Source organism: Sinocyclocheilus grahami, unplaced genomic scaffold (assembly GCF_001515645.1).
Source record: "Sinocyclocheilus grahami isolate Dianchi unplaced genomic scaffold, SAMN03320097.WGS_v1.1 scaffold674.1, whole genome shotgun sequence".
Lineage (NCBI taxonomy): Eukaryota > Metazoa > Chordata > Actinopteri > Cypriniformes > Cyprinidae > Sinocyclocheilus > Sinocyclocheilus grahami.
The window spans coordinates 115,379-129,101 of record NW_015505853.1 but is presented as its reverse complement, the minus strand read 5'-3'; the positions used below and the strand labels follow the sequence as shown (position 1 = coordinate 129,101).

General features: G+C 30.8%; 1 protein-coding gene across 1 annotated transcript in view; it reads left to right on the top strand.

Moving 5' to 3' along the window:
- The window catches only part of arhgap39 (Rho GTPase activating protein 39), a 68,675-nt gene that overhangs the window by 38,694 nt on the left and 16,258 nt on the right, over positions 1 to 13,723 (top strand). The window contains exons 4-6 of the mRNA XM_016242803.1: positions 4,705 to 4,869; positions 9,651 to 10,050; positions 12,758 to 12,831. Of these exons, the coding sequence (XP_016098289.1) occupies positions 4,705 to 4,869; positions 9,651 to 10,050; positions 12,758 to 12,831 (639 nt within the window). The remainder of the gene's footprint in view (positions 1 to 4,704; positions 4,870 to 9,650; positions 10,051 to 12,757; positions 12,832 to 13,723) is intronic.

The window sequence follows — 13,723 nt, the reverse complement described above, 5'->3', positions numbered from 1 at the left end:
AACACACGGCCACACGTGACACATCACCACATTCCACACCTAAAATACAAAGATAAGAGTCAGAAGTCATATTGTGCATAAAGAAATTGAAGCCTGTTTTAGGACTGTTAGGATTTGTTGATTTGTGACACATTTCCCCTAAAAATCTTACTTTAGAATAATTAGTTATTACAAAAAATATTTTCTTAATCAGGATCTTTTGCATCTTTCAAACAAGATGTATTTACTCAAGAAGCTAATTATTAATTGCTTTTTTTTTTTGGTATGGTTTTTCTGTTATTATTTTTATATTTGTTATTTTTTTAAGCTTGTCAGAGTTTATTTTTCTTACCCCAACAACAATTAGTTTTTTATTTTTTTTATTTTAAGCAGAATTGCTATTTTTTTTTTTTTACTTTTTATTTTATTTTATTGCTATCATGTTTTATATTTATGCTTAAAACAAGAAAATACAACTATTTGAAGTGTTTTGCAGTTGCTAGGGTATACTGGCTGTTTTTTAGAGTGTTGCTATGCAATTGCTACTTGCTAAGGGATTCTGGGAGCTATTTGAAGTGTTGCTATGCAGTTGCTAGGGTGTTCCGGGTAAGTTTTTAGAGTGTTGCTATGCAGTTGTTAGGGCGTTATGAGAGGTTTTATAGTTTTGCTATGCAGTTGCTAGGGTGTTCCGGGTAAGTTTTTAGAGTGTTGCTATGCAGTTGTTAGGGCGTTATGAGAGGTTTTATAGTTTTGCTATGCAGTTGCTAGGGTGTTCCGGGTAAGTTTTTAGAGTGTTGCTATGCAGTTGTTAGGGCGTTATGAGAGGTTGTATAGTTTTGCTATGCAGTTGCTAGGGTGTTCTGGGGAAGTTTTAGAGTGTTGCTATGCAGTTGCTAGGATGCTCGGGGTTGCTAGGGTGTTCTGGGAAAGTTTTTAGAGTGTTGCTATGCAGTTGCTAGGATGCTCGGGGTTGCTAGGGTGTTCTGGGAAAGTTTTTAGAGTGTTGCTATGCAGTTGCTAGGATGCTCGGGGTTGCTAGGGTGTTCTGGGAAAGTTTTTAGAGTGTTGCTATGCAGTTGCTAGGATGCTCGGGGTTGCTAGGGTGTTCTGGGAAAGTTTTTAGAGTGTTGCTATGCAGTTGCTAGGATGCTCGGGGTTGCTAGGGTGTTCTGGGAAAGTTTTTAGAGTGTTGCTATGCAGTTGCTAGGATGCTCGGGGTTGCTAGGGTGTTCTGGGAAAGTTTTTAGAGTGTTGCTATGCAGTTGCTAGGATGCTCGGGGTTGCTAGGGTGTTCTGGGAAAGTTTTTAGAGTGTTGCTATGCAGTTGCTAGGATGCTCGGGGTTGCTAGGGTGTTCTGGGAAAGTTTTTAGAGTGTTGCTATGCAGTTGCTAGGATGCTCGGGGTTGCTAGGGTGTTCTGGGAAAGTTTTTAGAGTGTTGCTATGCAGTTGCTAGGATGCTCGGGGTTGCTAGGGTGTTCTGGGAAAGTTTTTAGAGTGTTGCTATGCAGTTGCTAGGATGCTCGGGGTTGCTAGGGTGTTCTGGGAAAGTTTTTAGAGTGTTGCTATGCAGTTGCTAGGATGCTCGGGGTTGCTAGGGTGTTCTGGGAAAGTTTTTAGAGTGTTGCTATGCAGTTGCTAGGATGCTCGGGGTTGCTAGGGTGTTCTGGGAAAGTTTTTAGAGTGTTGCTATGCAGTTGCTAGGATGCTCGGGGTTGCTAGGGTGTTCTGGGAAAGTTTTTAGAGTGTTGCTATGCAGTTGCTAGGATGCTCGGGGTTGCTAGGGTGTTCTGGGAAAGTTTTTAGAGTGTTGCTATGCAGTTGCTAGGATGCTCGGGGTTGCTAGGGTGTTCTGGGAAAGTTTTTAGAGTGTTGCTATGCAGTTGCTAGGATGCTCGGGGTTGCTAGGGTGTTCTGGGAAAGTTTTTAGAGTGTTGCTATGCAGTTGCTAGGATGCTCGGGGTTGCTAGGGTGTTCTGGGAAAGTTTTTAGAGTGTTGCTATGCAGTTGCTAGGATGCTCGGGGTTGCTAGGGTGTTCTGGGAAAGTTTTTAGAGTGTTGCTATGCAGTTGCTAGGATGCTCGGGGTTGCTAGGGTGTTCTGGGAAAGTTTTTAGAGTGTTGCTATGCAGTTGCTAGGATGCTCGGGGTTGCTAGGGTGTTCTGGGAAAGTTTTTAGAGTGTTGCTATGCAGTTGCTAGGATGCTCGGGGTTGCTAGGGTGTTCTGGGAAAGTTTTTAGAGTGTTGCTATGCAGTTGCTAGGATGCTCGGGGTTGCTAGGGTGTTCTGGGAAAGTTTTTAGAGTGTTGCTATGCAGTTGCTAGGATGCTCGGGGTTGCTAGGGTGTTCTGGGAAAGTTTTTAGAGTGTTGCTATGCAGTTGCTAGGATGCTCGGGGTTGCTAGGGTGTTCTGGGAAAGTTTTTAGAGTGTTGCTATGCAGTTGCTAGGATGCTCGGGGTTGCTAGGGTGTTCTGGGAAAGTTTTTAGAGTGTTGCTATGCAGTTGCTAGGATGCTCGGGGTTGCTAGGGTGTTCTGGGAAAGTTTTTAGAGTGTTGCTATGCAGTTGCTAGGATGCTCGGGGTTGCTAGGGTGTTCTGGGAAAGTTTTTAGAGTGTTGCTATGCAGTTGCTAGGATGCTCGGGGTTGCTAGGGTGTTCTGGGAAAGTTTTTAGAGTGTTGCTATGCAGTTGCTAGGATGCTCGGGGTTGCTAGGGTGTTCTGGGAAAGTTTTTAGAGTGTTGCTATGCAGTTGCTAGGATGCTCGGGGTTGCTAGGGTGTTCTGGGAAAGTTTTTAGAGTGTTGCTATGCAGTTGCTAGGATGCTCGGGGTTGCTAGGGTGTTCTGGGAAAGTTTTTAGAGTGTTGCTATGCAGTTGCTAGGATGCTCGGGGTTGCTAGGGTGTTCTGGGAAAGTTTTTAGAGTGTTGCTATGCAGTTGCTAGGGTGTTCTGGGTAAGTTTTTAAAGTGTTGCTATGCAGTTGCTAGGGTGTTCTGGGTAAGTTTTTGGAGTGTTGCTATGAAGTTGCTAGGGTGTTCTGGGTAAGTTTTTAGAGTGTTGCTATGCAGTTGCTAGGGTGTTCTGGGTAAGTTTTTAGAGTGTTGCTATGCAGTTGCTAGGATGCTCTGAGTTGCTAGGGTGTTCTGGGTACGTTTTTAGAGTGTTGCTATGCAGTTGCTAGGGTGTTCTGGGTACGTTTTTAGAGTGTTGCTATGTAGTTGCTAGGACATTTTGCACATTTTGTCCACCTGTTTTCTGATCACTCACATGATTAGGGGACTCATTGGTGTCTGGAGCTCAAACACTACATGATGACACACACACTGAACGCTCTGAACTCACAGTGTTCAGATGTTCATTATGATGCTCAGCAGACTCACAGGAGTCATTAGCAACGATAATTGCTTGCTCAAATGAACTGTATTTCTGGAGCCAAGAATATGAAGTCATTCAGGAAGAAGCAAGGACAGACTGTCCCACATGATCTCATGGTCTTTACACACAGCTGAAGTCAAACACCTTCCATGAAACTCTCCACAATCATCAGAGCTGAACCTCCTCAAACCTTTATGACAACACAGTCACACCGAAATACAGTCAATCAGTTTGTTTGCGCGATTCATGTCAATAAATGATTCACATAGCAACTGTTCACTGTTAATTTTTCAATCCTTTCAAACAAGATGCATTTACTCAAAGCTAATTATTAATGACATTTTTGGAATAATAATAATAACAACAACAACAACAATAATAATAATAATAATAATAATTTGTGTAGAACATTTACATATTGATATTATTATTATATTCCTGTTGCTTTTTTTTTCTTACCCCAACAGCATTTTTTTTCATTTTAATCATAAACCTTGCTATTTATTTTTATTTATTATTTAGGTTTTTTTATTGCTACTTTTTAATATTTATGTCTAAAACAATAAACTGGGTGATCTTTTTCTGAAGCAAAATATTTTTAACTACAAAAAAAATATCTTAATCAGTATTTTTTGCATCTTTCAAACAAGATGCATTTACTCAAAGCAATTTATTAATTACTTTTTGGAATTTATTATTATTATTATTATATTCATCTTGTTTTGTTTTTTTCTTATTTGGCCACTTTTTTTGTTTTTGTTTTAATCATAAACCTTGCTGTTTATTTTTATAATTTTTTTTTGCTACTTTTTAATATTTAGCTTAAAACAAGTAGCTATTTAAAATGCTGTTTACCAGTTTTCAACTCAGATATGCAAATCTGTGTGTTCTATAATTTAATGTAAAATTGACTTCAATTTAACATGATCTATGATGTTTTTGCAAAATTAAACAGCATCATCCAATAGATAAACATAGATTTATTTATATTTGTAATTTCCCCCTTCTTCAGAAAATGTACAAGTCTTCTCAGGTCCATGTTATTAATAATTTGTAAGTTTTTAACTTTGTTTAACTTGTGTTTAACTTTGCATGGCACGTTTCATAAGCGCTGATGTTACAGGAGGAAACTGCTTGAATTATTTGAAACTGTATAATAGTATAATTGCCTGAAGGAGGTATTTCTGCAGTCCTGCTGTTGTTGTAGTTCTCATTATTTTGGTGCTTGACTCATTTCCTCTCGGTCTCCTCTTGACCCGATCCTGTGACTGAGACGGGTTTAACATCTGTGCTTCCTCTGCTCTCAATGCTGCTCTTCAACATCAGCACACAATGTTTTCTTTCTTTCAGTCGGAGGATCTCGGAGCGTGTTCTCAGTTCGAGGCCAGTCGTAACGCCCGCAACATGATGCCCAGCATGAGCTGCGGCGTCTTCCCAGAGTTCACGCTCCGCAAACCGTCCTCTGAGACGGACATCGAGAACTGGGCGTCCAAACACTTCAACAAGCACACGCAGGTGCACCAAAACACCCATTAAACCCTAGAAACCGACTGTTTCATATATGATATGTGAATATCTGGCCTCTAAATGATCAACATGATCAAAATTTTGCTTTACTTCACAAATAGGATCATCAGACATTTGAGGAACATTTATTTGTTCATCTCTCAATCATCATTGGATGACATTGCATTATATGTTTGGATCATTTAAATCTCTTGTTACTAAGACATATTACTGGAGATATAGAGTGACGACTGATATTTAGATCATTTTGTGTCAGTATCTGCTGTACTGTTATAAAGATCTCATTCATTTACATCACAAGCATCAGAATTTCATTGTATAAATATCAGCATCTGCAGAAAATTGCATATTTGCTGCAGTCTCTGAAGAAAATTGAGCTATTTTTCCTCCATATTCTCACTATATCATGTTATACGAGTCATAAAAGTATCAAATATGATACAAAACATAAAACACATTTTTTTTATATTTTGTCTGAAGGTTCAGTAAACTGTTCCATTTCTAAATAATTAGATTTTTCTGACTATTATTTCATGTCAGGCTTTACAGGGTTGAAATATAACATAAAAATGTAACAAAATATTGAAAATGTAACAAAATATTCATAAAAACTAATAAAAATGACACAACAAACTGTTCTATCACAACAAAATTACTAAAATTAAAATGGAAAATTTTAAAATAAAAACTAATTCTAAATATTAATAAAACTAATAAAAAGGACAAAAACACAACAGAATTGCTCAAACTAAAATGGAAAATATAAAAATTCAAATTAATTCAAAATAATAATAAAAACTAATAAAAATGACAAAAACATGCAACAAAATTACGAAAATTAAAATGGGAAATATAAAAATTAAAACTGATTCGAAATGGTATTAACAAGTAATAAAAAAAAAAATAAAAAATTACAAAAATATGCTACAAAATTACTGAAATGGAAAATTTAAAAATAAAAGCAAATTCAAAATATTAATAAAAACTAATAAAAAGGACAACAGAAGCACACAACAGAATTGCTAAAACTAAAATGGAAAATCTAAAATAAAAATGATTCAAAATATTAATGAAAACTAATAAAAATTACAAAAACAACAAAATTACTAAAACTAAAATTAAAATGTAAAATATAAAAATAAAAATGACTTCAAAATATTATTAAAAACTAATAAAATTACAAAAATACGCAGCAAAATGACTAGAAATAAAATTAAATGGAAAACATATAAATCAACTAATTCAAAATATTAATCAAAACTAATAAAAGAGACAAAAATATGCAACAAAATTACTAACATTTTAGTTTTAGTAAATTTCTATAATATACTAGATGATGCCAACCCTGAAACAACTTACAGAACTACCACATATTGCTATAAGTTTGATTGCATCATATAATAATTGCTGTTAATATTATTCATCGTCTGTTTTATTACATCTTTAATTGATTTTTCCGTACATTTCTGCCATATGTACATTAACTGATAAGCTACCACTAAATATTGTAGAAACTTAATTTGCTGTGAAGTTGCTTTGCAACGATCTGTATTGTGAAAAGCTTGAATTGAATTGAATATACTATATAATATAAATGACAAAAAAATACCACAGAACTACTAAAGCTAACATTAAACAATCAGTTTGTTTGCGCGATTCATGTCAATAAATGATTCACATAGCAACTGTTCACTGTTAATTTTTCAATCCTTTCAAACAAGATGCATTTACTCAAAGCTAATTATTAATGACATTTTTGGAATAATAACAACAACAACAACAATAATAATAATAATAATAATAATTTGTGTAGAACATTTACATATTATTATTATTATTATATTCCTGTTGCTTTTTTTTTCTTACCCCAACAGCATTTTTTTTCATTTTAATCATAAACCTTGCTATTTATTTTTATTTATTATTTAGGTTTTTTTATTGCTACTTTTTAATATTTATGTCTAAAACAATAAACTGGGTGATCTTTTTTATATTCCTGTTGCTTTTTTTTTCTTACCCCAACAGCATTTTTTTTTCATTTTAATCATAAACCTTGCTATTTATTTTTATTTATTATTTAGGTTTTTTTATTGCTACTTTTTAATATTTATGTCTAAAACAATAAACTGGGTGATCTTTTTCTGAAGCAAAATATTTTTAACTACAAAAAAAATATCTTAATCAGTATTTTTTGCATCTTTCAAACAAGATGCATTTACTCAAAGCAATTTATTAATTACTTTTTGGAATTTATTATTATTATTATTATATTCATCTTGTTTTGTTTTTTTCTTATTTGGCCACTTTTTTTGTTTTTGTTTTAATCATAAACCTTGCTGTTTATTTTTATAATTTTTTTTTGCTACTTTTTAATATTTAGCTTAAAACAAGTAGCTATTTAAAATGCTGTTTACCAGTTTTCAACTCAGATATGCAAATCTGTGTGTTCTATAATTTAATGTAAAATTGACTTCAATTTAACATGATCTATGATGTTTTTGCAAAATTAAACAGCATCATCCAATAGATAAACATAGATTTATTTATATTTGTAATTTCCCCCTTCTTCAGAAAATGTACAAGTCTTCTCAGGTCCATGTTATTAATAATTTGTAAGTTTTTAACTTTGTTTAACTTGTGTTTAACTTTGCATGGCACGTTTCATAAGCGCTGATGTTACTGAGGCCACAGGAGGAAACTGCTTGAATTATTATTACAAATATAATAGTATAATTGCCTGAAGGAGGTATTTCTGCAGTCCTGCTGTTGTTGTAGTTCTCATTATTTTGGTGCTTGACTCATTTCCTCTCGGTCTCCTCTTGACCCGATCCTGTGACTGAGACGGGTTTAACATCTGTGCTTCCTCTGCTCTCAATGCTGCTCTTCAACATCAGCACACAATGTTTTCTTTCTTTCAGTCGGAGGATCTCGGAGCGTGTTCTCAGTTCGAGGCCAGTCGTAACGCCCGCAACATGATGCCCAGCATGAGCTGCGGCGTCTTCCCAGAGTTCACGCTCCGCAAACCGTCCTCTGAGACGGACATCGAGAACTGGGCGTCCAAACACTTCAACAAGCACACGCAGGTGCACCAAAACACCCATTAAACCCTAGAAACCGACTGTTTCATATATGATATGTGAATATCTGGCCTCTAAATGATCAACATGATCAAAATTTTGCTTTACTTCACAAATAGGATCATCAGACATTTGAGGAACATTTATTTGTTCATCTCTCAATCATCATTGGATGACATTGCATTATATGTTTGGATCATTTAAATCTCTTGTTACTAAGACATATTACTGGAGATATAGAGTGACGACTGATATTTAGATCATTTTGTGTCAGTATCTGCTGTACTGTTATAAAGATCTCATTCATTTACATCACAAGCATCAGAATTTCATTGTATAAATATCAGCATCTGCAGAAAATTGCATATTTGCTGCAGTCTCTGAAGAAAATTGAGCTATTTTTCCTCCATATTCTCACTATATCATGTTATACGAGTCATAAAAGTATCAAATATGATACAAAACATAAAACACATTTTTTTTATATTTTGTCTGAAGGTTCAGTAAACTGTTCCATTTCTAAATAATTAGATTTTTCTGACTATTATTTCATGTCAGGCTTTACAGGGTTGAAATATAACATAAAAATGTAACAAAATATTGAAAATGTAACAAAATATTCATAAAAACTAATAAAAATGACACAACAAACTGTTCTATCACAACAAAATTACTAAAATTAAAATGGAAAATTTTAAAATAAAAACTAATTCTAAATATTAATAAAACTAATAAAAAGGACAAAAACACAACAGAATTGCTCAAACTAAAATGGAAAATATAAAAATTCAAATTAATTCAAAATAATAATAAAAACTAATAAAAATGACAAAAACATGCAACAAAATTACGAAAATTAAAATGGGAAATATAAAAATTAAAACTGATTCGAAATGGTATTAACAAGTAATAAAAAAAAAAATAAAAAATTACAAAAATATGCTACAAAATTACTGAAATGGAAAATTTAAAAATAAAAGCAAATTCAAAATATTAATAAAAACTAATAAAAAGGACAACAGAAGCACACAACAGAATTGCTAAAACTAAAATGGAAAATCTAAAATAAAAATGATTCAAAATATTAATGAAAACTAATAAAAATTACAAAAACAACAAAATTACTAAAACTAAAATTAAAATGTAAAATATAAAAATAAAAATGACTTCAAAATATTATTAAAAACTAATAAAAATTACAAAAATACGCAGCAAAATGACTAGAAATAAAATTAAATGGAAAACATATAAATCAACTAATTCAAAATATTAATCAAAACTAATAAAAGAGACAAAAATATGCAACAAAATTACTAACATTTTAGTTTTAGTAAATTTCTATAATATACTAGATGATGCCAACCCTGAAACAACTTACAGAACTACCACATATTGCTATAAGTTTGATTGCATCATATAATAATTGCTGTTAATATTATTCATCGTCTGTTTTATTACATCTTTAATTGATTTTTCCGTACATTTCTGCCATATGTACATTAACTGATAAGCTACCACTAAATATTGTAGAAACTTAATTTGCTGTGAAGTTGCTTTGCAACGATCTGTATTGTGAAAAGCTTGAATTGAATTGAATATACTATATAATATAAATGACAAAAAAATACCACAGAACTACTAAAGCTAACATTAAAATGTCAAATATATAAATCCCCCTCCTCTGTCTTCCAGGGTCTGTTCAGGAGGAAAGTGTCCATCGCCAACATGCTGGCGTGGAGCAGCGAGCCCATCAAGAAGCCCATGATCATGACGACGGACCGCACGGTGAAGCGCGAGGCCGTGGAGCTATTCAGACTCATCCAGAGCTACATGGGCGACCGGCGGGGCAAAGGCGAGCCGCTGGCGGTGGCTCTGGAGGTGGTGGTGAGGGGCTGGAGCTGCCAGGGTCTGCGGGATGAGCTCTACATCCAGCTCTGCCGACAGACCACCGAGAACTTCCGCTACGACAGTCTCCAGAGAGGCTGGGAGCTCATGGCCATCTGTCTGGCCTTCTTCCCCCCAACGCCTCGCTTCCACAGCTACCTGGAGGGCTACATCTACAGACACATGGACCCGCTCAACGACACCAAGGGTACGTGACACCCGACACCAGAAGCCCTGTTAAACAACCCGTGCATTTCCTGCTGATCTGGCATCCGGCCGAACTCAAACTAAATTGGTGCAGGGTTTACTTTAAAACAGCTTTCACTCAGAAATCGCTAGTGAATTTCACAAACAATGACAAAGAAACAGCAAGTAATGCGTTGCATTAAACGTGAAATTGTGACTATTTAAAGTCTTATAATATGAATTTAAAATATTTTATATTTTTTATTTATAATATGAATTTAAAATATTCAATACGTGATGCGTTTCTGAATTTAAAATATTCAATACGTGACGCGTTTCTGAATTTAAAATATTCAATACGTGATGCGTTTCTGAATTTAAAATATTCAATACGTGATGCGTTTCTGAATTTAAAATATTCAATACGTGATGCGTTTCTGAATTTAAAATATTCAATACATAATGCGTTTCTGAATTTAAAATATTCAATACGTGACGCGTTTCTGAATTTAAAATATTCAATACGTAATGCGTTTTTTTAGAAAAAAATTTCACTTCACTGTGAAGGAAGAGTACATTTTATTTGATTATCGCTGATATACTATTATAATTTTATATATATATATATATATTGAAATTTGATATACTTTTTATTATTTTGTGTTTTAATTTTAATGTGTTTTAATTTTAATTTAATTTTAATTTTAATTTATAGTTTTAGTAATTTTGTTGTGTTTTGTCACTTGTATTTTTTTATCATTGTTTATTTTTTTAGTTTCTATTTATTAACTTCTGTTTTTAGTTTTAATTGATGTAGTTTTAGTTGAATTTGCTAGTAAATTTCACAAACAATGGCAAAGAAACGACAAGTAACACATTGCATTAAACGTGAAATTATGACTATTTATTTATTATATGAATTTAAAATATTCAGTACGTAATGTGTTTTTTTAGACATTTTTTTCACTTCACTGTGAAGGAAGAGTACATTTTATTATTTTTATTATTTTGTGTTTTCATTTTCATTTTAATTAATGTTTTAGTAATTGTTTTGTGTTTTTGTCATTTGTATTAGTTTTCTTTAGTTTCTATGTATTAACTTCTGTTTTTAGTTTTAGTTTAATTTAGTTTTTATTAAATAGAATTTAATTTCCTTGTCAATTTCACAAACTGACAAAGAAACGGCAAGTAACACATTGCAATAAACAAGAAATTTTGAGAATATTATTTTAAGACTTATATGAATTTAAAACATTTAATATATTTGTAATATTTTATTTATAATATGAATTTAAAATATTTAAAATGCAGTCTATCACTTTTTTTAAATAGCCAATAACCTTTATTTTGCATTACAGATTGATAAAACCACACTTAATAGTTTATAATCTGGACAGAAGCAATGTCCAGATTAAAATAAATAGATTCTTCACTTGGTTGTGCAGGAAGAGTAAACGTAGGAAAGTTATTTTAGTATCACTGACTGATTTTTGCTCATATTTCATTTTAATTCTAGTTAAAGTTTTAGTCATTTTGTTGTGTTTTTGTTGTAATTTTTTTTTTTTCAATATACATGTGTATTATATTAAATGTTAAATATTTGACATAATAATATAAAATTATACAATATAAATCACATTAGATATATTAAATTATATTAAATAGAAATGAAACGTTTTAAAGGTTTTTAGTTTTATAAAGTTTTTAGTTTTAATTGATTTAATTTTAGGATTTAATTAGTCATATTAAGTAAGTTAGTTTAGTAATATTTTATTTATAATATTTTATAATATGATTTTAAAGTATTTAAAATATCAAAATGAATAAATTCACTTAAACATAGTAAACATACGAATGTTATTTTAGTATCACTGACTGATTTTTGCTCATATTTCATTTTAATTTTAGTTAAAGTTTTAGTCATTTTGTTGTGTTTTTGTTGTCATTTTATTTATTTATTGTTTTTTAATATGCCTGTATTAAATGTTAAATATGTGAGATATAATAATCTAAAATTATATAGTATAAATTATATTCAATATATTACATTTTATTAAATAATAATTTTAAAGTTTTAAAGGTTTTTAGTTTGATAAAGTTTCTATAAATTATATTAAATAATAATTTTAAAGTTTTAAAGGTTTTTAGTTTGATAAAGTTTCTATAAATTATATTAAATAATAATTTTAAAGTTTTAAAGGTTTTTAGTTTGATAAAGTTTCTATAAATTATATTAAATAATAATTTTAAAGTTTTAAAGGTTTTTAGTTTGATAAAGTTTCTATAAATTATATTAAATAATAATTTTAAAGTTTTAAAGGTTTTTAGTTTTATTTTTTAGGATTTAGTTAGTCATATTTAGTAAGTTAGTTTAGTAATATTTAATTTATAATATTTTATAATTTTAAAGTATTTAAAATATCAAAATTAATAAATTCTCACATTTTTTGAATTTTTTTCACTTTGAAAGAAGAGTAAACGTGTGAATGTTATTTTAGTATCACTGACATACTATTATAATTTCATATTAATTAATTAATTGATTAATGTTAATATTTAGAATTTGATTAGATTTTTATATTTCCTGTTTTCATATAAATTTGAGATACATTTACTCGAGAAGTAACAGTTAATATTAAGCTCTTAAGGTACTGAATATCTGAATCTGATTCATCCAGAGAGTGTGTTGTGCGTTATATCTGACATCTGCTTGTGTTTCTGTGTTGCAGGAGTAGCGATTAGCAGCTATGCAAAATACTGTTACCGTAAACTACAGAAAGCTGCGCTCACCGGAGCCAAGAAGGTGTGTGACTTTACTTTATCAGAGCATCAACTCAAACACCTTTCTTTACTCAGAAACTGCTGGTAAATTTCACAAATAATGACAAAGAAACTGCAAGTAACACAATCGGTTAAACATCACATTTTGACAATATTATTTTAAGACTTATAACATGAATTTAAAATATGCAATAATATATATATATAATATTTAATATATATATTATTTATATTTAATATATAATATTTATTTATTTTATTTATAAAATGAATTTAAAATACTTAAAATGTATGTAGTCAGTAAAAATGTGAATATAATCAGTATTATTTATTATTAGTATTATTTGGAAAGTATTATTTTAAAACTTATTATATGAATTTAATACAATTAAAATTAGAATATAAATTTTATATGAAAATTATACATTTAAATTAATTTTATAGAAAGATATGCTTAATGAATGTAATCAGTGACATTTATTATTTTAAACGTTATAATATGAATTTGAAATATTTGAAACATACGGTCAGTGCACATTTTTATGTAATCAGTATTATTTTACTATTACTGTATTTTGACAGTATTATTTCAAATCTTTTATGAATTTAAAGTATTTAAAATGTATGCAATTATGTGATTGTAATGTAATCAGTACTATTTTATTGTTTAAATATTATTTTAATGTATGCAGTCATTGAATGCAATCAGTATACTTTTATTATTATTTTGGCAATATTATTTAAAAAAAATATTATATGAATTTAAAATATTTTAAATATATGCAGACAGTGAAAACGTGAATGTAATCAGAATCATTTTATTATTATGTTGACAATATTATTTTAAAACTAATAATATGAATTTAAAATATTTAAAATGTATTCAGTGCGATGCATTGAATTAAACAAAATTT